The 26,560-nt window shown below is 41.5% G+C and overlaps 1 protein-coding gene across 4 annotated transcripts in view; it reads left to right on the plus strand.

Annotated features, from left to right (window-relative positions):
- Nucleotides 1-10,863: 10,863 nt before the first annotated feature.
- CBFB (core-binding factor subunit beta) overlaps nt 10,864-26,560 on the plus strand; it is a 41,313-nt gene continuing 25,616 nt past the window's right edge. For 3 of the 4 annotated variants that reach the window (XM_086469302.1, XM_086469303.1, XM_086469305.1), the window contains exons 1-3: nt 10,864-10,953; nt 11,174-11,260; nt 15,911-16,027. In XM_086469302.1, coding sequence (XP_086325428.1) covers nt 10,876-10,953; nt 11,174-11,260; nt 15,911-16,027 — 282 coding nt within the window. In that variant the 5' untranslated portion in view covers nt 10,864-10,875. The remainder of the gene's footprint in view (nt 10,954-11,173; nt 11,261-15,910; nt 16,028-26,560) is intronic. The other variant, XM_086469304.1, reaches the window with a different exon arrangement.

The following is a 26,560-nucleotide window of genomic DNA, read 5'->3' on the forward strand; positions in this document are numbered from 1 at the left end:
ATGAGTACGTTGCCAAACTGAGTGAGAGCAGATGTGATAGAGGCTGGGATCCAACGCTGTGGAAAATCAGTCTGCAGAGTGCAAAACGAGAACAGATCCTGAGTTAATTGTAGCTGTTTCCCATCTAGAGGCAAACCAAAGAAAAACAGGTGAACAATTTGGTGCTACTGAGAAAATGACCATAAATACAAAGGATGTGAAAATTCTGTCTAAAAGACAATGGGGTGGAAGAAACAAAAAACCTCTGGATCTGAAAAGATCTGTGAAGCTCAAAACTGATACTCATAAATTTGTTGGTACATTACAACATTGAGGAAGCTGCTGTTAAAAGCAAAAGAGAAGTGGTGAGGAAACAAGCTGTTTCCAGGGTCATGAGCTGCCCACCAAATGTCCTTGGCTGGGCAGTTGTAGGATGTCCTCTGCTGAATGTTCTGACACTCCAGTGGCTTCCTCTAATTCCCCAAGGATTTCCCTTTGGCTTTCTACAATTAAAATGAAGCCTTGAAAGAGAACAAACAGAAACAGCAGATAAAATGGGGATTTCTGTTCATGAAGTAGTTAGACACACAGTGAAGACCCGCAAGGTTGGAAATGAAGGGAAGGAGTTGAAAAGTAGATGATGAAAATGGGGAGGAAAATCTACTGTCTAGGATCTTTCCTCAAAGATGAAGCATAGCAGACTGCTAGATAAAAGGGATGTATGCAACCTTGGATCTGACAACAGTGGAAATCCCCTGGCTGGAGAAAAAAGAAAAAGAAGATGAGGTAGCTGTAAGGAGATCGTAGGGCACTGGGCTTAGATAAACCCTAGAGCAGAAGAAGCAGCAGCCAAAAAAAGGAACTCCATCAATCAGCAGCCATGAAAATGTGTGTATGAACTTTTTCTGAAATCTCCAGGGAGAAGAACAATTTGGGTTGAGAAGCAATGAATGCAGAAGTCTAAATACTGGTGTCTTCAGCCCTACCAGAACTAGTTTTCTATGAGCACAGACAAGTTGCACAACCTCCATGTGCCTCTGCTGCATCACTTCTGTCAGATGGGGTTAGAGATACTGTCTGTGCTAAAGCAAGGATGTGAAAAACAGATCACTTCAGCAGTTATAAAGCCCTTCTACTAGGGGAAGAGCATTATTGGTCCTTGTTAGCATGTGTAAATGATTGTGTATAGAGTAAATATTGAGGAGTTTCAATGTGTCACCTGATTCACTCTTTAGCTGCTCTTTGCTATGGCAGGGATGGTTGCACTCCTTCTCTACTTCTGACAACCTCCTGTGATAGAAACTGATTTCACCTGGGAAATCTATCCCAAGACTCAAGTTATCTTTACAGATAAATGTTCTCATGTTACCTAATCTTGATCTTGCTACTGAGATTTGAACCCATTCATTACTGCTCATCCTATCTGCTGTGGAGCGCAGGTTTTTGCAGATACAAGAGGTGTCTGCATTTTTGTGAGTGGGTATGCACTGATCAAGTGTGTTGGGTGGTTTTCATTGTAAGAAGCAGTCTGACTGCTTACAGCTTTGCCAAAGCTCAGCTATTTAGGCTAAAGCTTTTCCATGCCAGGCACTTCCCTCAAGCTGTTTTCCACCCCTTGCTTTTTTCCTTCTCTTTGCCTTTTTGTTTTAAAATGCAGCCAAAAATCTCAGCTGTTTCTGAGGATGAGGTTAGGGAATGATACCACTGCATTATGGCTGAATGGGAGAACTTTGGTGATGGGACTATTTCTGGAAACCTTGAGTGCTCTGATATGAAATCTGGGAGTGGGGTTCTGACTTGGAGATCAGCCAGCCAGGTGCTAACCCCCGCAAAATGACAGCTCTGTGGGGTACATGGGTTGGTTGGTCTGGCTCCAGCCTAGGAATCTCAGTTGATACTGAGATGTTTCTTCTGAGAGGTTCAGGAGTCACTCTCCTTGTCCTGAAAGCACTTTCTGTCCAAAAAATTCTCACCTTGCACAAACTCAGTTTGCTGCTGGACTTGTAGTAAAACAAGGTGCAGGAAATCACTATACCTGTGTGCCTTTTTTTTCCTCTCTTCTGTTCTCCTACACCACAAATTGAGTCTGAAGGTCAAATTCAAGCAAATTTGAGAGTGGGAGGGAAAGAAATTCCTTTGAAAACCTTTAAATTAGGTGTTATGAGTGAAAGGGGAGAATGGAGGTGCAAATCCTGAGGAAACGAGCCTGACTTTGTTTTAATGCTCCCCAGAGCAGTCTGTGTTTGTGTGGAACACTGTCATTTGTTAACTCCCCTGCGACAGAATCCAACTTTGTATTTAAGCTGTGTGTTTTCTCCTTCAGCTTTCAAGCGTGGGTTCCCCCCGGCCTAAACAGTGAAGACTGTTCAAAATCTAGGATGTCTGATGAAACTAGATCTGCCTTCCATACACATTAATCATGGCTGGATTATGGGGTTGGAGTAGCCACTGGAATTTCTTTCTAGTGAAACTGGAAGTGACCTTTGTTTCTCCTTGTTCTGTGGGTCAGTTTTGAGCTTAACTGGACATCTACAAACGCTGCAGCTGCTGTCAGAGACCACAGAGGTGACTGAGGGGTGAAGAGCAACCTCTGCCGCTCCTGTGCCTTGATTCTTTTGCTGCTGCTGTAGCATTGGGTCATAGAAGTCTTGCTGATCTCCTTCCTATTGGTAAGCACAGGCCTGGGCAGGGGGAGCAAAGCACAACAGTGTAGCAAATTACAACACTAGACTTGGGGGGGGGTGGGGGGGGGTGGGAATCCACATCTAATAGGAAAATCCTATGGTAGAGAGTGCTGAGGAATCTGTCTTGGGACATAAAGAAGGAGCAGCTATAAATATACCCTTCAACCTGGAATGCACAATCAAATCTGCATGGGGAAATTCGTGTGTTCTTATGAAGACAGGGGAAAGTCTCAGACTTCATTGTGACCCAGCGCACACCTGTTTGGATCAAGGTGGAGGACTGGGGCCATCCTAATTCCAAGTCAGTAAGAAGCAATAGCTCTAGCAACAGAGGAGAAGCATGAAAACAAAGTTACTATCAACACCCTGCCTCTTTGAAATTCCTTCCAGATTCTCAAAGGGGAAGATCGATGTGAACAAAAACAATAACAGCACTGTATTAAAAGAAGGTGAAAAGGCAGCTCCCTCAGCAGTACATATCTAAGAAATGGGCTTTTCTTTGCTTTCTTGGAGCTGACATGAGGCAGGCAGTGTTTGGTAGCACCCCAAAGCAGCAGCCAGGTATCTTTTTTTAACTTTGCAAGCTCCATAATGAAGGTGGCGGTTGGCACCCCCCGTGCCAGAGCACTCCAAACCTGCCCACGATGGAATGTGCTGATAGAGGAGTATTTCCCTGTGGACTTGGTTTGAGACACAAATTTAAATATTGCTGATTTCCAGTATCGGCCTCGGCAAGAAAGTTCATCCCTCAGTGATCATCTGCATATGGCGGCAGCTCTTCCTAGCCTTGAACCTCTAATTAGACAACATGCTTCATGACTTTGTCTCCCAGTCTGTGTCCACTTCAGTGGAGCGCTGATTTCTCTGAAAGCACAACAAAACAGTGGATAACCCATTTGTTATGATAATACCTGGGAGCCTGGTGTTAGGTGCATGCAAATGTAAGGTTTTGATGTGTTTAGTGTGCAACAAGACAGCAGAACTCTGCTTAGTTCTGAAATGCAACTTTCACCTTGAAAATGAAATTAATTCTTAAATAAGAACAAACTTTTTAGAATAACCTGATGGTTTGAAAGTCACTTTGCTGCCTTTTGTGAGGCAAACTTAGTTACAGATGTGTTGTAGAAGTGGATAAAGCATGAGTGACTGAGGACTGAATGGCAGTAGAAAAATTTCAACTCTAACTTAAAATAATACCTTCAGGAAAACTGCCTAGAAACAAAGCAGGGGATTTTAACAAAATTTTCACCCAGATTAATGGAAGCTGTGCTGATAAATCCTCTGGAGTGGTCTGACTCTTCTAAACAGATATGGAATTTTGGAAGGTGAGAAATTTTTTTGTGCATAAATGTCTTTGTTTCTCACGAGCAAAACACTTTCAGCTAAGATGTGCCTGTGGCAAATCTCCCCTCTTGTGAAGTTTATTGATATTTTTATTTCAGTTGGGCGAAGTCTTAAAATCCTTGATCACAGTTGGGAGTTCATTTCTACTTTAACAAGACAAAAAAGCTTCATAAATGTAATTGCTTTCCACCATTGGATCTATGAGGGAAGAATTATAGCTCAAAGCTTGTAATAATAGTATCTCTTGAATCTGAAGAGTCACTTGGACACTATCTGTACTATGACTGAATCACCTCTAACAGTTGTACTGACTGTATCAAAAGTATAACAGACTATAACACAGCTTGTTTGGTGATAAACATTCACATGTGAAACAAGAGTAGTACTTTGAGTCACCCTCTGCTTAGCTTTCTCCCCCATCATCTCAAATTTAGCCCATGAACAGCTATCCCTGCAAGTGTTTGGTTTCCATGCTTTGAAGTTTGAACATACCCTGGGCTGCTCGTGCCAGAGCCAGAAGGGATGGCTGCAGGACCAGACACTTATGCTGTCCTGCACACTATCTCCTCTTTCACATCAGCCACTAACTAGTTTGTCAACCAATTTCTTGCAGTGCTGTGTATGCTAACAGGAGGGGGGAAAAACCGAAACCAAAACCCCCACACCAAAACCCCCTGAAGATTTGAAACAGGAGAGGAACAAATATAATTAATCCAGAGAGATGATGTTGCATTTAGCTTATCAAATAGAGGTTTGATTTGGCTGGTGGAGGCTACTAGAGCATGTGCATGTTTTGACTGTTTCTTAGACAGGCTCTCTGCTTGTGACCACTTAGTGTCACCCTGATTCCTTCATGGGGAAGCAAACCCCAGCTATCCTGGGTGGGACTTTGTGTCTACTCTGAGCTGCCAGAGTACTCCAGCTGGCTTGTGCAGGGCCTGAGGAACTGAAACTGTCTGCATTGTCCACTCTCATGGTGCTTCCTGGAAGCCCTTGAGACCTCAAAATCTCCAGGGACTTCTAGAACAGCTACAAGATTATAGATCTCATCCAGCCCTTCTATGTCTCATTGTGCTTAATGTTTTTTAAACATTTTCTACCATATCATTTTGAAGAAGTTTTTAATGGATTAAGAAATGCAATGTAATGAGACAGTGTGGCTGACAGCAGCATTGTAGATAACACACAGAAAAAGGGATGCCTGAACAACCTAGAGTTGTCCATATGTTGATGACAGCATCTTCAGAACCAATGTCACAAAGGCAGTTTTTAAACACTTCCTTTTATGTATGTAGGCTTGTGTGAGTCATGCCTTGTGCTCAGTTAGACTTTCTCCTCATTGCTCAACATCATGGATAATGACAGTGCCTTGCTCTTTACATAGACATCTTCATCTGGAGATCTCAAGTCATTTGATAGGGGGAGGAATTGAGGCATGGGAGGTGAAGTGACATGCCCAAAGTTACTTAGTAGGCCACAGGGAAGGCTGGAAGAGGCACTCAGTTCCTGCTCTCTGCTCACCAGACAATGGAGACTATGAATTCACATAATATTTCTTTTCACAGTTTGTGCTGCAATTGGTAAGAAGAAAAAAATATTTTTAATATAAAAGCTGCATAGTTCCATTGCCAAAACATGCATAGATAGCACAGAATCATAGAAATGTATACCTGCTTCGCTCATCATCACTGTTCCAAATAACCAGTATGAGAGTCAAGCAGCTTTCTGGGATAATCTGTTTTAGTTCTCTAATTGTGTAGTTCAGCCTCCATTGCATCATTGGGGGAATAATTGGTTCTGATGTTCTCAAGTTTCATTTCATGTTAGTTTCTAGAAAAAACACCTGCATTCCACTGGTTAATCAAAAGAATTTAAACAGATTTTAAATTCATTATGAAGTTGTATTTTCCAAGATAGTGCCAAGCTCAATCAGAGGCCACCTTTGCTGCATCAGACTCCTGTACCTGGTATCACACTTACTTCCATAGTTGCACATCCTTGTTCTTTTTATGATGGATTGCTTGCATGCAAGTGTCAGAACAGTGTATTCAGGTGGATGTCCCAGACTGTGCAGGCCATGTTTTTGTGGGAGACACCGTGTATGTATGTGATTGAAACAAAGGCTATTTCTCTGTGAAGCATGATGCTAAACTGCCAGTGCTCAAAACCAGGAATAGCCCAGGGTGTCCAGATCACCCAGCTGGGAAAGGATGGTTGTTTTTACTGGCTTTTCACTTAGACCTGCTTATGAAGACTTAGAACTTTTGTTTCACCATGGTAGTAACCCAGGTTGAAGCAGAGGTGTGAATGCAGCTACTCCAGTGCCAGAGTCATAGTGACTGGGGTGCTCGCTGGGGAGGCTGGGACTTTGGGCTTCAACAGCTTCAGCGTAGGAAGGCTCTCCTCTGTCCTGGCTGAGTACTCCAAATGCTTGGGAACAACAAAAGCAGGCAGGAGTCGTGTTCTGATAAGGGAGAGTCCCATTCAGCTATTTCAAGTAGCACCTGCAGGTATCTTTCAGGAAAAGATGTCTAGGTTTGGTATCTGAAGTGAGCAGATTAATCTGCTTTGTAGCCTGGCTTGAAGAAAAAAGACATTAGGGGCTGCTTCCAGCCTCATACCTGCCGTGCTTGGCATTTTTTAACTGGTAGGCAGCTTCCCACTCAGAATGTAAAATTAGATCATTTTGTTTAACTGTTGAGGTAAGGCTCTTATCTCTTTTCATGTGCTATGTAAGATGTTTAGGTATCAACTTTGGACTTTCAGCCAAGTCCTGAAAACTACATGTCACATCTGGAGTCCCTGCATCCATCTCTGTAAAGTGCTTCCACAGTCGTGAACTGACTTGGATAGTTCATGGCGCTCTGCTTTGCCCATATCCCTTATTAGGGTTGTTTCAGGAGTCCTGAAGATCTTTATGCTGATGTGTGTGAGCTAGACACAGAAAGCTGCTCTAGAGGTGAGTTAGAGCATTTCAGGATGGTTTCTGCATGTGACTGTGGGTCTGTGAACTGATTAGCAATACCCACATCACTGGTGGGATGACTTCAGTGAGGATACCCTGGCTGGGAGTATCGGTTGTCGTACTAGGGAAACAAAAATTAGTCTGGGGGAAAGAAGTCAATTCATCAGCTCAGTTTCTCTCCCCCTCTCTGAATTTTGTAGAACCTGTAAGCATAGACCTTGCATAAGTGGACTGCATTTCACACCTAATGTGCATAATTACATCTTGCAGACAGTTTATTAATGGATCTATAATCATAGACTAGCTTATATGTACATAACACTAGTGTTTGATTATGCTCTAGCTGCCATAGATCAATGGATACACAGGAGTCTTGCTCATTAGTATCTCACAGGTGTGAAGTCTAGAGAACAATCTAATGTTGGTGCCATGCAGTTGTTCATCAAATACTGCTACCTAGGGGAAACCATGGGTTTTAAAGACATGGCAGAGAAGGGTTATAGAAAGAGCAGTATCTACAGGACTTAGCACTTGAAGAAGCTCCCTTTCTCAAAAACACCCCATCTGTCAATCTTTAAGTGGTATTCCATCTCAATTGTCCATGCACTGTAAGCATATTAGATCTTGTTTTGGAAAGGGGTCTGTTCAGAGAAATTGCTCTGAAAGCAGCATGCCTACAAGCTTGACCACTTCTGTTTTCTGAAGGTGGCTCACCCAGAAGCCTGATGAACAGCCTCCATTCTTGTGAATCAGCAGACCAAGGTAAGTCTACTAAGGTTTGAGCAGCCTGAACCACACTGAAAGGGTTTGCAGAGATATCACTGAGATGCCTTTAGGAAGCAGTTGCATTTAGTTATGCACAGGGAAAAAGGTTCTAGCTCATTTTGGTGTGTTGATGATGTAGTGCTAAAAGCAAAAAAAAGTTCAGCAAGCTGCAGAATTCCCATGGGTTTGTATCCCATCTCCAGCATAACCTCAGCTTTCCCTCTCATGTCCCCCAGCTACCACCTGCGAAGCTGCTTCTGATCTGTGTTGACTGCCTGGCTGGTGGCCAGCAATCCTGGCCAAACAGGGTAAATAACTGTGGAAATTATGTTCTAGCCTTCTTTGCAGCAAAGACATTAATTTGTGCTCCTCTCCTCTGGCTGGTTGGGAACAAAAAAAAAAAGGAACTTCTCTGTCTTTAGGACCCGAATTACCCTGTTAAATGTTGGGGCTGCATGCGGTAGAGAGGAAGAGCTGGTCCAATTCTATAATTCCTTGATGAGAAAACAGGCCTAAAATAATTGTTTTCTCCCAGTTGTATCTGGTACAATATAAAGGAACCAGTTACCTTCACTAGGGAGGTATTCTTCAGAGCAGAAGTTCTTAAGTTGGCGGGTGTTCGGGGGTTTTTTGTCAGCTTAGTGAGAGAAACTGGATAAACTCAGAACAATATGATGCTGTGCCACTGTTTTCCATCTTGCCCCTCCCAGCTATCCTGTTTCTGCATCAGACCAACTGAGGCAACAAACAGACAGTGTCTGATCTATTGCAGACTTTCTGATAATATTGACTTGCTTTATGTAAAACAAACTTTGCAGGGGAGAAATGAAAACTCCAGGATGACAAATAAAGAGCTGCGTGGAGGAAAGCAGTCAAATTGGATGTTGTTTCCTAAGTCTTGAAAAATATATGCCAAGGTCAGAAACCCAAACTCATTGATTGTCTCCCATTTCTTATTTTAGGGCTTTACAACCACTTGTTGTCTTTTGACCTTGGTAAATTTTTTTTTTGCAAATAGTTGTTTGGAAGAAGGCACAGCTGGTCTGGGGGAGTGAGGAGGTGGGAACTGGGTGATGCATTAGCAAGCAGTGAAAGATTATTGGAGGTTGAGAGCAGATTTCTACCTTATGAATTTGGCAGTTCTCCTGCAGGTCTACCCTCTTGGTATTGATCTTGCCGTAAGATGGATAGTGAGATGGATTTCTTTTAAAATGTCTTATTTTGGGACCTTTAAATGTGCCTGACATTCACAAGAATTTCACCTAAGAGTTGGTATTAATCTAAATGAATCAAGATAATATTTTTATGTTTTCAATCTCAGTGTATATTCTTTTCAGACTTGGTTATTACTGAAAAAAAGCTTGTAAACAGTTCTTTTAGTGCTTTTAACTTATAAGTGTATCTGCATTACAGTAACGTACCAAAAATGGGAAGATACATCTTAAACACATAAGAGTTACTGTCTAACATACTGCAGTTCACAAATGTATTAAACTTCTCTTAGCATATTTCCTTCACTTAGAAAAATAACTTCTACATTTTTTTTAATGAAGTCTGTATACCATTAGTTGAGGGATATAGACTCTTCCCTCATTTTTTATTAATTTGCTTGTAGTTGATGCAAATCATGCCTTCTGGCTAACCTTAGCATTGCCCTCTTTCAATTTGCATGAGTACATGTAAAGTTAAGATTGTAATACAGAGAGATTAGAAAACCTCATTTCTTTATCAAAAGATCTAATATGCTCTAATATTTTTATGTTGGCAATAGGTATTGTAATATCCAACTATTTTTTTGGCATGTGCAGCTGTCCTTACGATGCTCCAGAGCTGCTGAAAAGCAGGTGGAACAGTTGTAGGCAAAAAATAATCAAGGTATGCATGAAAAAATTGATTTAGGGACAAGTGATCTGTCTTGCAGTGCTCCTTGATTGAATTGGCTCCTGTAAAATGCCTGTGTGTGAAGACGAAGAATCGAGAGTTCAGGCTGCAGCCGTGGTGCTGTTTTTAGCACGTGAGCAGCTAACTTAAGTGCCGGTGAACCCAAGTACCGTTTTGTTTTGTTTTGTTTTTTGCTCTAGGCTGACACCAAGATTTCAAAGACACCAACCGACTCTACTGCGCGTTTTGAAGCGGTGAGTGCTTCTGCTTTCCTCAGAACAGGCCCCTCGCCGCGCCAGTGCGGCTCAGCAACTGCCGGCGCCGGCTCGCCGCTGCTCTCGGACCGGGCAGGCAAAGGGACTGCTGCAGCCCCGGGACAGCCCCGTCTTGGGTGGCGGCTCGGGGTGGGGAGTCCTTTGGCAGCGGTGGGTACGGTTCTGGGACCATCCTTCGGGCTAAGCCAGGCCTTTGCACCGACTCCTGGCCCGAGGTCAGCCCGGGGAGCAAGAGGAGGCCGGTGCGACGCCAGCACTGTCCCTCCCTACCTGTCCCCTCCTCACCACTACCCGCCCCCCCCCCCCCCCCCGAGGCGGCAGGGGCATGACGCGGCCGCCTTTCCCTTTTTCCACCCCAAGCGGGACGGCCGGAGCATGTGCAGGGGGCGGCCTGGGAGGGACGGCCGAGTCCCCGCTATGAGGGGACAGGCACCCCATCGGCGGCGGGGGGCGACTGCTGCTCGCTCGCGGCAGGGCTGAGGCTGCTCCCCTCGAAGCAGGAAGCCGGAAACCACTGAGACGAGCCGCGTTGACGAGGGGGGAACAAGGGGGAGCGACCCCGCACCCCTCAGCCCTAAGGGTTGAGTCACCACCCGGCCGGGGGGGGGTGGGGGGACACTGACTCACTCCCCTCACGCCGCTTCCCGCCTCGGAGGGAGGCGCGCAAGCCCCCGCGGCGCATGCGCGGCGGCGGCGGAGTTGTGAATGGTGCGGCTGTTCGGCCGGAGTTTACGAGGCGGGGAGGAAGTCGGGGGCGGGGGGGGAGGCGGGAGCGGGCGGCGCGCGGCGGCGGCAGCGCGAGCTTCGGCGGCGGTGGCGGCTGCTCCTCTGCGCGCGCGGCGGGGGGAGGCGGGGGAGGGAGGAGGCGGGGGAGGGAGGGAGGAAGGGGGGCGCCGCCGGCGGGGGCTAACAAAGGGCGAGGCGAGCGCTGGGGCTGGGGCAGCGCGGGGCGGGAGGGAGGGCAGCCGGCGGCCCCACCACCATGCCGCGGGTTGTCCCCGACCAGCGGAGCAAGTTCGAGAACGAGGAGTTCTTCAGGAAGCTGAGCCGCGAGTGCGAGGTGAGGCGGCGGCGAGTCTCACCACCACCACCTCCCCCCTCCCGGTTCCCTCCGCCCGCCGTGGGGAAACTTGCGGAGGGGCTGGGGGGAGCCCCCCGCCTCGCCTCAGCCGCGGCGGGGGAGCCGAGGCCGGCGGGGCGGGGAGGCGCAGTCTGTGCACTCCGCTGCCCCCTTATCGCCGGGATTGGCCCCTCCTGATTGCGCGCCCTGCTCCCCGCAGATTAAATACACCGGCTTCAGGGACCGGCCCCACGAGGAGAGGCAGGCCCGCTTCCAGAACGCCTGCCGTGACGGCCGCTCCGAGATCGTAAGTGGCGCCGCGCTCCCCTCGGGGCCCGCCGGGACCGGGCCGGGGCGGCCGCCGGCGGCTGTCACCCGCGGGCGGGGATAACCGCCGCCCGCGGACCGGGCAGCTGCTCCTGGGCCCCTCTGCCGCTCTGACCTCGGTGTGTTGGGCTTGTTTTTTTTTTTTTTTTAATAAAAAGTTTCTGGGAGCTTTTGAGGAAGAGGGAAGCTTCGAAGTAACTAAGCGAAAAGGCGCTGGGTGTGGCGGGAGCGGGGGTGTCTGGGTGGCCGCGCCGTGCTGAAAAGTTTTCCTTAAGGGACAAAGTGACATCTGCCGCCTTTCAGACGCCGAGGGAAAGGAGGGTTCGTTAAAAGGCAGCGTTTCTTTCCCCTTAAGAATAGTGCTTTTTCGCTAAAACGCGTCAGCTCGCTCTGCCCTCGCTGGAGCCGTGCAAATGCAGTTTGACTCCAGCGCTTGAGTTGAAGGGAGGTGATAGGAGGTGAGGAAAATCTCCCGGAGCCTTCAGAGCCACCCGCCAGTACGAGTTGGCTGTGCTTCCTTCCCTGGGCACGTGTTACAATTGTAAGCTGCTTATTTCAATATTCAGCTGCTTTTTTTTTTTTTTTTTTTCCCCGGCAATAGTAGCTTTCAGAAATGAGTAAAATTGTTCAGAAGATATTAGCTAGAAGTCTTAAATAAGCTGTTTGGTATATTTGTGAACTAAATCGAAGGCTTTTAAAATTAGGCTTTGAAACTCGCAATTTCAGCCCTGTTGTTCTCATTCATTAAGATTAGTTACAGACTGCTCCTGTTCTGAATTCAGAACTGAGATGAAGCATGGCTCGGAGTAGTCAAGAACTGACTAGTTATTTCCTGGTTTAATTTCTGCTGTGTGTTCATTCTGTAGGATCGGTGTCTCATAGTGTTGTTCTCGACTCTTTGCTGTTCTTAAAATGCAGAAGTAACCTCTTTTTTTCATCTTTACAGTATGTAATGAAAGATGAGGTAAAAATTCCTTTTCCATAGACAGTAACCCCTACTTTTACCAAGTTTAGTTTATGATGATTCTTTTTAACTTCACGTGATATAGGTACTGGTGGTCAGTTCACAATGAAATTATTATTATGCACATCCAAACAAATATAATTGATTACCAGTTACTGCAACTGATCTTGTTCATTTGCGTTTGTGAGTAAAAGGTTATACACTCAAGTACACAGTTAACTTTTACAAAGTAGCTATATTTTAGCTGAATCTTATCACTGCTTGTTATCTGTGGTCTTAGAATCTGTAGTATTATTTTGTGGGAGGCCCCTTGTTGTCAGTCTCTTAATTTTACTCTCTTTTTTTTTACATTTATTTGTCATTGCTCATGTTTGCTTCCTTTAAAAGTCACCAGGGAAACAATGGGTAGGTAAGGAAAACATAGTTTGGTAGCGTTTGAAGTTCCTGAACAGGTGAAACTGCATAGTATACCTGAGTCCTTTCCTAAAAAAAAAAAAAAAAAAAGGACGTGTAGCTTATAAACTAGCTTTTTAATGCAGCCTATGCAGTTATTTATATAAATGGGAAATCGATGTAGTTTCACCTTTGTACTTCTAAGCCTGCTGCTGTCTTTCTCTGCTGGAACTTCATCTCTTGGAAGCATCCAGTGATGCCTGTTCTATGTATTTTTGCTTTACTTAATTATAAAACAGTCTCTAAATTTCTTGATCTGAAACATCTGGTTTTGTTTTGTCAACAGGGCACAAGCAGTCAGGCTTATTTAGAAAAGTAGTGTGTGTAATGACTGATGTTAAAAAAGAGCTAGCAATTTTTTTTTTTTTGTCTTGAATGTTTTTTCAGACATCAAGGATTTATTCTGTTATCTCCAAAGGGAACCTTTGCAAATGACCTTACATGTTTTTAAACAGGCGAAAAAACGCAGAGAATAGCTTAGGGATTTAATGTAGAACTGGCAGTAGGTTGTTGGTTACTTCTGTCAAAAACTCTTGATTGAATAAAGAAAATAGTTACCAGTATTACTGAGAAAGCAGCTGTGAAATATTAAATAAGATTTCAGGTTTACTGGTGTTGCTTTGATAACTTGAAAATAACTTCACATGTTCAGTTTGTTTTGGGAGACTTCCTAACTACCTAGTTGTTGGAAGGTGCTTGTATTTGTTGTCTGCATGCGGATCGGGTCACGCTGGTGCTACCTGATAAGCTTTTTGCAAAATTTGAGGCATATGTGTACGCCAGCATTTCTATACAGAGCCTTGTAAAGCTCAGTCTGAAAAATACAGTTTTCTTGCTTTGAAGTTTAAGATCAAACTAGTGGTGTAATTTTTTTTTAAATTTTATTTATAAAAAATGTGCTTGTTACTAGAATAAAATTGTTGAGCTTGGTGTAGTCCAGTGGTTACTAGCAAAACTGTTCTCAAGTTTTTCAGTATTGACCTATGATTGTGATTTGAGAAGCATGTGGGTACTTTAACTGGGTGGCTTTATCTGTTCAAAGGGAGGGAGCAGGCTTCAAAAATCCACAGAATAAATACCTACATAGCTTTTTAAATAGCTTATGGTTTAAATGTTGCTTGCATGACTCCGTGAGGATTTGGGAATTTGTGTACTTTCATTTTCTTCCTTTCTGTGATATCTGTCCTATGGTTTTTTATGGCACTCTAGCACAAGTTGTGGGGTGGAAGGAGGACACGGACACTTCCCTGTCTTGCTCGGTTTCGCAGAAAGCAAGCGTAGTACTTCTGACCTGGTATCCTTGGGGCCTGCCGAAATTGGAGTGGTCCGGGGGGCTGCAGTGGTCAGCTGGCTTACACTTGAAGGTCTTGCTCCTCAGCGTTTTAAGTGTGTAAACTGAGGAGTATAAAACACGTATTCGGTAAAGATGCTTGAAGGTGGGAAGGTAGTTCTTGAACAGACTTCAGTGGTGATCACTTGTGAGTCAAAAATATGTGGAGATGGGTATCGTTTTTTTGTTGATACATAAATAGAATCACTTAGAAAAGCAAAGGGATAGTACAGGCTAGTCAGCCTGATACTGGTAGTCCGCAGTGCTCGCAGTTTTGAGGCTTCTGATTTGTGTAAGTGCATCCTCGATGAAGCTTCTGTTAGATGGGTTGAAATGTTCCTCTTTGCGTATTGTAGGGCAAACAAATAGTAGTGTCCCAACAGAGTATCCCCCCCAGTATTGGTAGGACTGGTTAGTGAATTTTAATCATGTTGAGAATGTGCTTAACTGGAGATTTAAAAACAAAACAAAACAAAAAACCCAACAAAATAACCCCCAAAAAAACCCCAAACCAAAACAAAAAACACCAAATCAAACCCCAAACCTGCTTTTATGGATAGTCTGAGATGGAATCTGGTTGCAGAGTATTAGTCTCCTTTGACGGAGGGGGGAAAAGTCAAGACAAAGCACCACTTCTTTCAAAATGGGAGGAATTAATCCTGTGACAGGCAGTGTTGCAGTACACAACCGGCACTATCTTAAATAACATGTAGGGCTATTGTGTCATAGCCAGCAGTACAGTTATACCATAAAGTTGCTGAATTCTGGGTTGCTTGGAATTCCCTGACAAGCGGATTCTTTCCACCTATTAGAATAGTAGTTGTAGAGCTTTTAAGAAAACCTGAATTAATGACCATTTGAATCTAAGTGATCATGGTAATCAATACAGTTATTTGATTGCAACAAATTACGTTTAACCCTGGGCTTTTGAGTAGAGTTATATTCTGGGAGCATGTTTGCGTATTTGCACACTTACAGGACATACTCCTCTGTACCAGAAAAGGGTATGAATCCTACTTCTTGCAAAAATCACATTTTATTTCATATCTAGAAATTGACATACTCTTCATGGCTTGGAGTTGCTGAGATACACAAATAAATACAGAGAGTTTATAAAGAAAACTGAATCGTATTTTCATTTGAAACCATAGAAAATTCTTTACTTGAAAGCAAGGTACACTTTTTCTGATATGATTAAGTCAGCCCCTTTAATGATTTTACAGAGGGCTGCAGCTGAGAAGAATTCCTATAGTTGCCTATTCTCACTGACACAGCATCTGCTGATTGCAATTTCACTGGTGTCTTAGTGTGGCAAGAGGTCTTCATCCTATAAAGTTAAATTGAGCTATCTATTGATGCTGTTTGCCTGTAGATGATAAAATGGGAATATTTACATTTCAGTTCGGATAAGTGTTTATCTAAGTACAAGTAGATTGTGAAAGAAAACAAGTCCTTGTCTTTTAAAGAAAGTTGTTCCTAGTAACAGTTCTCACGAGTTCATTTTCCTTCAGCATTACTTCTTTTAGAGATATGCAAGCTCTTTAAAAAGCATGGGCAATTTTTAATGTTGCAGGTACTAAGTCAGTGCAGGGTATCTAGGCAGAACTGAAAGAACAGACTAATGTCAGCAAAACTGATTTGAAAGAAGTATTGATTCCATGTTGTATTTTATATCTGAAGCAGCCAATGGCAAATGTTGTCAAAATGGAATCAGATGTTTGTAACTTAATACTTAAGAAAAATGATGAGTGCATGTTTTTGACTTTAAGTATTCTCTATGCTGCCTGGCTTAAGACATAAACTGATGTAAAAATAAATGACTGCCTGCATAATTTATGTAATGTCTTGCTCCCTGATCCTGTTTGTATTGATTTTTCTAAAAGGCTTTTGTGGCCACAGGAACCAATCTGTCTCTCCAGTTTTTTCCGGCCAGCTGGCAGGGGGAGCAGCGACAGACACCGACCCGGGAATATGTCGACTTTGAAAGAGAAGGAGGCAAGGTAAGAAGGAAATTGTTGTGACTGAAAGAAATTTTTATGTTGTGCTTATGATCTCATTAGTATGGACTGCATGTATGATGCAAAATTACTAATATTTCACATCTTGGTGCATGTAGGTAGTCACATGAGTACAACTGAAAGCTGGTAGGATAAAATCTGTCTGGTTTTTTTTTTTTTTTTAAAGCATGTTAGTATTTCTGGAGGGAAACACGTGGGCAGTATTGGTGATTTTCTATTATTTTGAAGAACATAACTTCATTTCTGCTGTTATGCTATGATGAAACTTTGGGGAACAATTTAAATTTGGTGTTGAATAGGTGCTTCTAAAACAGTTTAGAAATTAGATTTTGGCCAATAAATTGTGATAGACTAATGAAAATTTGTGCTTTGAACAGATTACTTCATTGGGTCTTAGGTTGCCAGTTGATAGAGTGAGGATTCAGTGTGTTGCTTCGTGAATCTTTATTTTCTCAGTTTCACCACGAGTTATAATGCAGAAGAAGCATTGCTTTCAGAATTGATTTCTGAGTATTTTTTTTTCCTAAGGTGGTTGTCCCATAGACTGATATTGAAAGCTAGGATTCCCTAATGACAGTGATGGTTACTGTGAAGCTGTATTAGATTTAAAGTCAGAAACCTTGCTTAGTCTCATCAGAATAAAGGTACTGAAGTCACTTGCAGCTGGTTTTGTTTTACAGGAAAAACATAACTTTAAAATGTAGATGCTGTCTCTTACCTATGCTACTGTAGATGCTTTGGGACTGAGCCAAAGATCATTGAATTCAGCAGGAGACTTTCTGCAGACCTCAGTAGGTTTGGACCCGTGCTTAAGCCTCCATAGCCTTCTGTTTCAGGCTAATTTCCGTGTAATTTTTTTAATTTTACTTTAAAGTCTTTTAATGGACTACAAAATTCTTGCTTCTGCCTAAACTTTTTTATTGAAGCATATTTAGGTTTAATGGCATATTGGGTCTTTTAAATGCTGCTAGGTGGAAGCTAAATATTTCCTATAGTGGGAAAACTTTATTGGAAGAAAAAAAAAATTCCTGAGGGCAGATACAGTATTTGGTATTCAAGTTAATGAGTCTTTCTCGAAAAAAATTGTTTTCCGTTCAGTTCTCTGAGGCTTGCAGAAGTTTGACAGATTGGGGGAGAAGCAGTGAAGTTGGCTATGCTGGGTGCTGACTGCTTTGCTAAGGAAACTGAATTGAATCTGGCTCTTATTGAAAAATATTGATTCTGGCTCACAATTGAATGAGGAATTTTTCTTGTAATGTGTAAGAAGACTGAAGTCTCTCTTCTTGCCAGTTCAAAACTAATTTTATTTACTCCTGTGTTTTTTTAACTTTGTTTTATCTGAATGAATTCTTAAAGTACTGAACTACTTCCATTTCCCTGTGTCTTAATCATGTAAGAGCATGGTAGATACGCTGTGTATTAAAATAGAACATGGGCCTCATTAATGAATGCTGCTCCCTGTTTTATGTGTGTTTACAGTAAATTCTAGAGTGCTTCACTAAAATGTTTAGAAGAATCCATCTGAATGAGGTTAGAGGTGGACAAACTAATAAATGGGAAGTGTTATGCTCTAGTATGAACAAATCACAAATTCACTGTTGTAATCAAACTTTATTAGTGTGAATCACGTGTGTATGCAGGCTTGCTCTGCACAGAATTAAACTTGTGTGAAAGTAAGCCACTCCCATCGCTTCAGAAGAGGAGTGAGCAGAGTGGGAGAGTGTTTCTTATGTTATCAACAGCAACAGTTACGTGTTTCATATGAATTGTCTGAGGTTGTCCTCTATAGATTCTTGTCGTTTGGTTTTATTAAGAATTTCTTTCATAGGCTTCAACAGTCTTTTAATGCCATGTGATTTTTTTGTAGCTCTGTGCAACATTGTTTTATGAACTTTGATTCTTGAGGTAGTGCATAATGTGTGTTTGTTCATCACTGGAGTTCAGCCAGCAAGGCATGTTTTTAATTATATGTACAAAAAAAGGCTATGGGGGGAGCTGTCAGTTAATTATTATTTTAGGCATTAGTTTGAGATCTAGAATGTAGATAAACTTACCAGTGCTAAAATATTTTTATTCGGGAATTCTGCTTCAGCGTTTGGCTAAGCAAATGATGGCCCAAAATAGTTTATCCAGAATTGAAGTATGTCACTGTTGTGCCTAAGCAGTTTTGTACACAGATTGACAAAGCTACCAGTGCAGTGTCTGCTAGAATTGCTTCTTAAACAATTGAAATTTAGAAAGAGCAACACCCTTGTGAATCCATGTGAAAGTTGGGATTCTGTGACTGTTTACTTCATATGCTTGAGGTTTTTCATTCTGCTGTTTAAGTGAGGAGTTCTGTGTATGCTTAATTTGCTTATTAATTTGATGCATCTGATGTTCACAATGGGTGGGTAGGCAGGCCTCTAGTGGATACCTTGTCTTCATTAATTCAAGAACTGGATAGCTAAGTGTTCACTTAATGTTTCTACTCCTCTTAAATTCAAGCTTAGCGTTTTTTTGAGGTAGCTTTAACATTCTTTGCTATCTTTGACCTGTAGCAAATTTAATTGTGTATCTGAGCAATTTTTCAGGCTTGTCATAGCAAAAGAAAAAGTAGCACTAAAAATAGGTCCCTAGATTGTAAAAATGATCAAACATTGTATTTCATTGTGGGTGTGCATGGGGTGCGTCTAATTCAGTGTATGTCCTGTTTCTGGATATCCGAACCATACCAAGGCTTCCTGATCCTTTGTGTTGTCACCTAATGTCCAGGTTGGTTTGGCAATTTTTTGTTTGTTTCTTTTTTTAAAAAATGAATGAGTAGATATTGTTAAGAAATTGAGGCAGACAGTGTAGTATTGCCTGAAATCTCGCATCATTGAACTCAAGAATGAAATGGAGAACTTATTTTCACCTTGGTTCTTTGGTATGATTAGTTACTTAGACTGAGCTTTATTGTGCTTAATGAAGTTCTCTAAATTTTTACTTCAGTTTTATACTGGTACCGTATGAACTTCAGGCTGAACTGTGTGTGCATGTGGACTTCAGTTCTTCTTAAAATCTAATTTTATTGAAAGTCCCCGTGTTTTGTTAAGAACTGTGTGATGAACTTTTTTTGCATGATTAATTTTATATACTTCTCACAGTGAGATAAAATGTCCCCGGTTTTCGTTTGTTACTTGAGAAGTTTATATAGCTCTAGTCTTTCTTACCTGAAAGAATATTAGTTCTCGGATAGTGTTTTTTATTGTTTAAATACAAGTCACTACCCTGATGAAGTGTGTGAAGTTGTTTTACTTCCCCCTCCCATTTATAATATTGTTCTCTAGCTTGCTTCTACTGCAGCTTAACTTCCTGTCTGCTGTTCAGTGGCAGTTGCTCGTAAACCAGAGTCTTCAACACAGGCTTATTTCAGCGCAATGCACTATGAACTCCGCAGCTCTGGAGGAAAGCATATCAGACATAATTTAAATGGATTCAGAGGGCCTGGTCTGCCACATACGTGATGTAGCTAGGATTTCTACTCTTAGACCTTTAACTTTGTTCTAGTCATGACTAAAATTACTGGACTTCAGGTTTCTTCCTGAAGGTGCCGAGTTGTACTCGTGCAGTTTTTTGTCGTAACTAGGAAATTTTATTTGGCTATAAGTTGATGTTAAGTGCTTGGATGAATATAAAAACCTGAAAATCTCTGTTTTGCTGTAGACAATAGAGCAGTTACAGACATGTATTGAGAAAGGAAGGTGCTGGATTTGAATAAAAACTGTTTAAATGGCAGACAACAGCACCGGTTTTCCACTTTTGTCCTGTTTTCTCACTAGAGGTTTGAGAGATAGGACTTGTCCCCGAATCAACTTTCTTTTTTCTGACTTTAGCAGTAAAACTTCGTAGATTATTGGGATGGTGTATTGGCCGTTCCATTTTCTGAGCAAATGCAATTTCCAGACAACCATAGGATCACGGTGTAACCAGTGGAATTTGCTTGGAAAGTGAAGGCTTAGTTTGAGAACTATCTGAATATCAGTGCCAACCTGTATTGAATTGGAAGTTTTGCTTTCTTTTCTTTCTTTGGTCCCCACCACTTTCTGAAGAATTTAGATGAAACATTGTCATTCAAACCTAGTTGGAGTAGCAGCTTTCTTTTTTCTTACCTTACTTTTGCTTACTTTTAAAAAATCAGTAATGGTGTATGGGAAGCTGATTTACAGTTTCAGCTCCTGTTTTACTCTCACTGTAGTGCTAAAGAGCCATATTCCTTAAGTTCTTGTATTTTCAGTCCAGAAGTATTTGGGGTTTTTGCATTGTCACCATCTAAAATGTTGTCACAGGTAGCAGTTTACTTCTGTGTGTTCCCTGCGATCCATTGAATCTCTGGACAAAAAGGATTTGAGTTTAATTTTTTTCCAGATCAGTGGGAAAGGAAGTGTGATGTTAGGGATTTAGGAAGGAAGAAAGAATGCTAGAGCCATAATGTTAAGCAAAGAACCTACTGTGGTGTGCCACCACATAGGGCAAACTATCTCAGCTGTGAGATGCATGTGGTCTTAAGAGTTCACTTCATCCTTTTCTTGGTCTGCAGTAATTTAATGCCTCTTCAAATTATTGTGAAGGTCTCTGTTTAAAGCACTTCAGGAAACAGTGCTACAACCCTGAAGAGTTGGTCGTCACCTATCAAAAGTTTGCAGAGCTGTTTGTGTGTGCTGGAGGCATATAGGCATGTAAGATCTAACTTAGTTAAAAAACTAGCAAATGTCAACCTTTTAGGGGTATCTTGGCATTCTTTGTGGATAGCCTCTTAATATGTGAGGGCATTTTGTTTCCCAGGAGCTGTCCTGCTCGTAAATGCTTCTCTTGTGTAGCCCTGTACACTCCTTGACTGATTTTTAGCTAGTCACTTAATGCACTGGTGGGTTAGGATAACAGTATTTTGGGTCAGATTTTTATGCTGTTCTCTCCCTTCATGGCAGCAGAATGATACAGAATTCCTCTTCTGGTGTAGTTTCAGCTTACTTCAGGAGTGTTGAGTAGGAGAGATCTGACTGGTGCTTGTCCTCAGAGCTGGTGCTTTTCCTGAGCACCCTTAAACAACTGTTCATCTTCTACTTGGGTCTACCTCATGGCTCCACAACCCCAAAACATTGTGGTAACTGGGAGAGATTCTCCTGTGAAGAGCAGCTGGTGGTCAGCGAAGGCACATCAGCTGCTGAACTGTCTGTATGCGTGGGCCCTTCAGGGTGCTTTTGCCTGCTTCAGCCAAGGGAAGTGGTATTGCCCTGATGAAGCCCACGTCGCTGTCATTCCTTTTTATCTTTCTTAGGCTATTTCTATAAGCTTTAAACAAGAAAGTCAGTGTGCGGTTATTCTGACAGCAGATAAATGGGTTTGGTGGTGTATCCGGTTTGTACCCGGCCTGGATAAACAGCTTAGTTTTTTCTTGAAGTTACATGATGAGAGTCCTGCAAAGGCTTGGTGAATGAGAAGAATCCACTTTCCTTGATCAGTTTTCATCCAGATCATCTATATGGTTTGGGTAAAATACTCATTTTCTATAGATGCTTATGATTCTAGATTTTATTTTTGTGTTTGTGCTTAAGAGTCTTTTATTTAGCACAGACTGCTCAGTTTCTTTTTTTTTTTTTTCCCCCAGATGCATAATTTCTTTGTTTATGCTCCTATACCATTTTTGCTTTAGAGGAGACTGAAACTTTTTCTTGTATTGCCTAAGTATTTTGGGGTGTTATTCATGATCTGCTGTTGCACAGAGGAGAGCTACTTAATTGAAACTCCATTTGAAACCAGGTAGTCATAGTGTACCTTTGTTAATTCACTATCCCTCAAAATTGGGAGATGCCTCTGTCTGCATCCAGTTTATACACTATTAACAGTTAGGAACTTGGATTTTTGGGAAGAGAAATCTTCAGAGATTGTAGCTTGTTAGGTATGTGTTGTCCTGTGCTGGCAAGCAGCCACTGGCTGAGATTTGGACGGTTGTTCCTGAAGAGTGATTTATCACAGGGTGCCCTCTGCCACTAGAGCATGAGTCACACCAGACATCCCTCATGTGATGAGTATCTGCAGCCTTTTCCCCGTAATCCTTTCACTCTCCCCCTCCTAGATACTTTTGTTGCTGCACATAGCCTTGTTCATGTATTACAGTGCATGCAGTGACGATGCCATTTTGAAATGATGTTTATCAACGCTACTTACAGTGTGGCTGGGCTGTTTGTTTTGCCTTCCTATCAACCCTTTCTGTAGGTCCTAAGTACTGAAGATCTGCCATCAGTAAACCTGCTTTTGCTTAGCTGTTATTACATGTTGCAGCAGCAGTTATTCAGTCAAATTTTATATATTACCTTGAACTTTTTCCAGTGGTCTAAATGCACCCGTTAGAGTTGAATAGACAAGACCTCAAATTCATTCATACTATCATCCTAAAGTTTCCCAGAAAAGGAACAAAACCAGTTAGCGAGCTAAATATGTGTTTGGGACCCAGATATATATAAGGACAGATGTTTGCTGTGTGGATGAAAGCAGTACTTGAGATTTCTGCAGCATAGATCCTGGAAGAAATCCAGACGTTTGGATTGTTGAATCCTTTTGTTTGCGTATCAGTCTCTGCTTACGAAGCAAAGTTGTTACATTATGCTTCTCTGCTCTTATAAATGAATGAGAAAAATAAGCGCATTGCTGATGAGGATGTCTCTTTGTGAAAATTGTTTAATGCTTCACATAAAAAACCCCCATAAATTCAATAAGATGGCGAAACATTTGCTACAAGAAACTATTATTTTTCTGAAAGTTACTGAAATGTTTTTTCAAGCTTTATTATCCAAAGCACAAGTAACAAAATGAGCTAATTAGCTTGCATAATTGCGTATTTGATGTTTAACAAGTTGGCCTAGTGAAATACGTACTGTGACAATAATATGGGGGAAAAAATGAAGACTCTTGCACAAGACTGCTATTTCAAGAAGATGAGTGCTCATGAAAAGATAATTTTGGGGAGAATAGCTGATGCTGCAGATGTTTTGACTAAGCAGAAAGTCTGTATATCTTCTGTTACAGTAATATCTAGACTTGTATATGAGATGCAAATTGTAGGTACTTGAGGAGTCTGTGGAGAACTTCTGCCTTCTTTGTGTGTAAGATACTTCCCTTAGTTGCAGGCAGCAGCCCTATATTGTGGGACTTCAGGTGTGCAACTTGTTTTATGTGTTTACCTCAGTATAAATATAGAACATAAAAACCTATGGAAGGTGGCAAAAGGAGTTCGTAAACTTAACATAATTTTTATAGTAAGAGTCATTAAACTCATTAATTTTCTATTGAAATACAGTGACCAAGGACAAAGTGTTGTCTGTCACGTATTTCAGATACTTTGGGTCTGAAATCTAGGGAAAAAGGCAGCTCAGGAACACTTGATGAGGGCTTTTATGTCCTGGTGAAGTATCTCTTGATGGCTGTTGAGGAGTAGCCAGCATTGTCTGACAAAACAGGTCAGAGGTGACAAGAAGAAATGTTTAGTTTCTTTTCAGCCAATGCATTCTTTTAAAAAATAAAATAGATAAGAAGGGAAAAGTTTACATTCTTCAGTAGAGGCAATATTGGACTTTTCTTTTTATTTTTGGAAAACTATTGCAAGCATAAAGAATGCTTAAGAAAAGGAGAACTAAGGCAAGAAGGCATCCAGACAAAGTAAAACAGCTACAGTAGTGTGTTTTTTCTCATGCTACTGAAGAGCATTTGGGGATTTCTTTATAAAGCTCGCATGTCTCTGAATTTTTTTTTTATTATTATTTATTTATTAAATATAGTGAGGGCAAGCATTTTCACTTGGGTGGAGGAGCAGTGGGCAATCATCTCATCTCCAGGTGCCTCCAACTAGGGGAATCACAGTACAGTACCCTTAAATGTGATTGCACAGACTGGTAGTCTGCTGGGTTTTCATAGCAGAAGTCTATCAGGATTTTAGTTACAGCAAACCAGAAGGCTGATGTTTCTACTTACTTCAAAAGGTCTTTCAACAGACTGTTCATGTAACATACAGGATGGTATTTTCCTGAGAAAGCATTCAGAGAAGCAGTATGAAATTTTTTAAAGCTCTATTCTGATACCTAGAACTTGAGAATCAGACTTTTCAGGAAGTGTAGCTCATGTCCGCTATAAATTTTTTGAACTTCAAGAAAATGAATCAGTAGGTGGTTTATAGGGAATAGAAATAAATAGTGCATAAGAATTTTAATCCATTTCCCTCTCACATGGATCATACAGTGTTGATTCTGGTCTTGTGCTGGAAGAATTCTTGCGTAGTGGCTAACCAAAGCTGTAGTTGTATTATTTAGTATCTTTATAAATGTAGTGATTTTTTTTTCAGGATTTTGCTGTTTGGACAGCTTCGTAATAAACATGAATCTGAAAGTGCTAGGTACTCTGTTAAAGGAAATTCCCAGCCATTGCTAATGCAGGAGTTCTTCTGCAGAAGCTGATAGTTTTCTACAGAATAATTATGACACTGAAATTTTATTGGATGACGAAAGCTACCTAGTAGTTATGATATACAAAAGAGAAAAAAATTACTAACTTGCATTTTCTTAAGGCTTGATGAAGCACTACTTGTTGAATAAGTGTTCATGCAGTTTTTGCAGACTCGAGTCCTGGTTAAGGAGGAAGGTTAAGGCTGTGAGAGTGCTTAAGTAATGGAAGCCAAAGGGCAGAAGAGGCAACTTTTCTTGCCCTTCTCCTGCTCGGGTCAGTTCCTGGCTGGTGTTTATTAGTTGCTTGCCCATGTTGTCAAAATCTGGTATCTTCTAGTTGAGTATACTTGCATTACGTGTTTCAAATTTTCAGTTAAAAAAATACAGGTTTAATAGGCTATATATTTGCATACAGGTAGTACGGTGTGTAAATGATGTGTTTTAGATAAACCTCTCTAATGCTCTGTTGGAGTTTCTAGTTATAACTGCTTTTTGCTGTGCTCTTTTCTGAAAGCTTGAAAAGAACTAATTTCCCAGCCAGTTTTGAAATTGCCATCTGGAAAGTGTGTTCTGTCAATGTGGCAGAAAACTCTGTGTGTCCCTGTTAGTTAACTGGTTTTGCGAGCATAAGCATTTGGTCGGTTACATGCATGCATACTTACAGCAGCAAACCAGCAGCAGTCTCCTAGCAATATTTTGCTGCGAAAACATTATTCTTTTTAAATGTTGCAAGAAAAATGGCGTCTTTTTTAGTGCATGCCATTTTGGGAGAGTAGATTTAAAATCCATCTGTCTTTCTCATGTAGAATCTAGTGGTAAAGATGTACTGACAAAAAGTTTCATGGGGGAAAAGCCCAGCAGGTATTTGCCTTTCAGGTTATCTTATATTCTGCTCCTTGCATTTTTGTTGATTCTCGGTTCCAGCTGTGTGGTTAGTTTTCTCTTTTTGAAGCGAAATGGAGTGACTCTGACCATGAGACACATTTCGCACTGGGAGGCATTAGACCTTGTAGTGACACTGAAAACAAGAAGCCACCTATTTTTTGCTTTGTATTGGGGGTTTTTGATGGTTTTGGTCAAGTGTAGTGTATGTTTACTGCTCAGTCCAGCAATTGCAGTATTTTGGAACGATGAACTGTCTGGAGACTTACTTGTTATTAAATTATAATTTCTTTGCGGTAGCATTTTAGCGTTTTTCTCTGCTAGCTTCTAAGCATAAGTACTGACCAGTGATCTTAATCCAGGAGTAAAATGCTGTAGCCTCCACAGATTTTAATCACACTTGTTCTCACATCCATAATGCTTCATATCTGTTCTTAGTTACAGACTTGGGTTTTAGTTAACTGAAATAGTAATTTCATAATTTAATGAAACCTTGATCTGCTTTCGAAAAGGGGTCACGATTACATAGTTGAGCTAACTATGCAGAAAAAACCCACCAAACAATTGCCAAAATGCCATAAAAATGTCAGGTTTTCTAAAAGTGTCTTGTAAATTCTGTCTCTCCAGTGAAGTGAGGAAGGTTCTTCTGCTGTTCTCTTTCTGAAGTTTTAGAAACCAAAACAAAACCTGTCACTGTAGTGTTTCAGTAGTGCAGAAGGCATGTTGAGAGAGGTTTTATCACAGCTCTGATACTATTTATAAAGACACTTTTAGTGTGAGTCCATACATGGATATTTTTTCTATAGAGAGTTGTAAAAACGGATTGTATTGCATCTGAATTTTATCTAGGTGGGCATTTTCTGAAACTTTAGTGACATTTTTAATAAAACCAGGCGACCTATATAAACATACTTAAACGGCCAAAGTCCATAACACCAGACCATCATGTTTTGCTATGAAGTTGAAAATTGTAGCAAGTATTTTCTGAGATGGTTTTCAGTTGTGAATTGGAGTGCATTCTTTCCTCAGGGGACACACCAAGGGAATGCTATCACTTCTGATCCAAACACCTTTTGCTATAATCGGAGAGCTAAAATAGATTTTGGTGGTGGTAGTGTTCTTGAATGGAACTTGCTGCAGGAGTGTTTTGATATTTTTTTTTTTTTTCTTTCTTGGC

The sequence above is a fragment of the Leptosomus discolor genome, chromosome 8 (genome assembly GCF_034619465.1).
Source record: "Leptosomus discolor isolate bLepDis1 chromosome 8, bLepDis1.hap2, whole genome shotgun sequence".
Classification (NCBI taxonomy): Eukaryota; Metazoa; Chordata; class Aves; order Leptosomiformes; family Leptosomidae; genus Leptosomus; species Leptosomus discolor.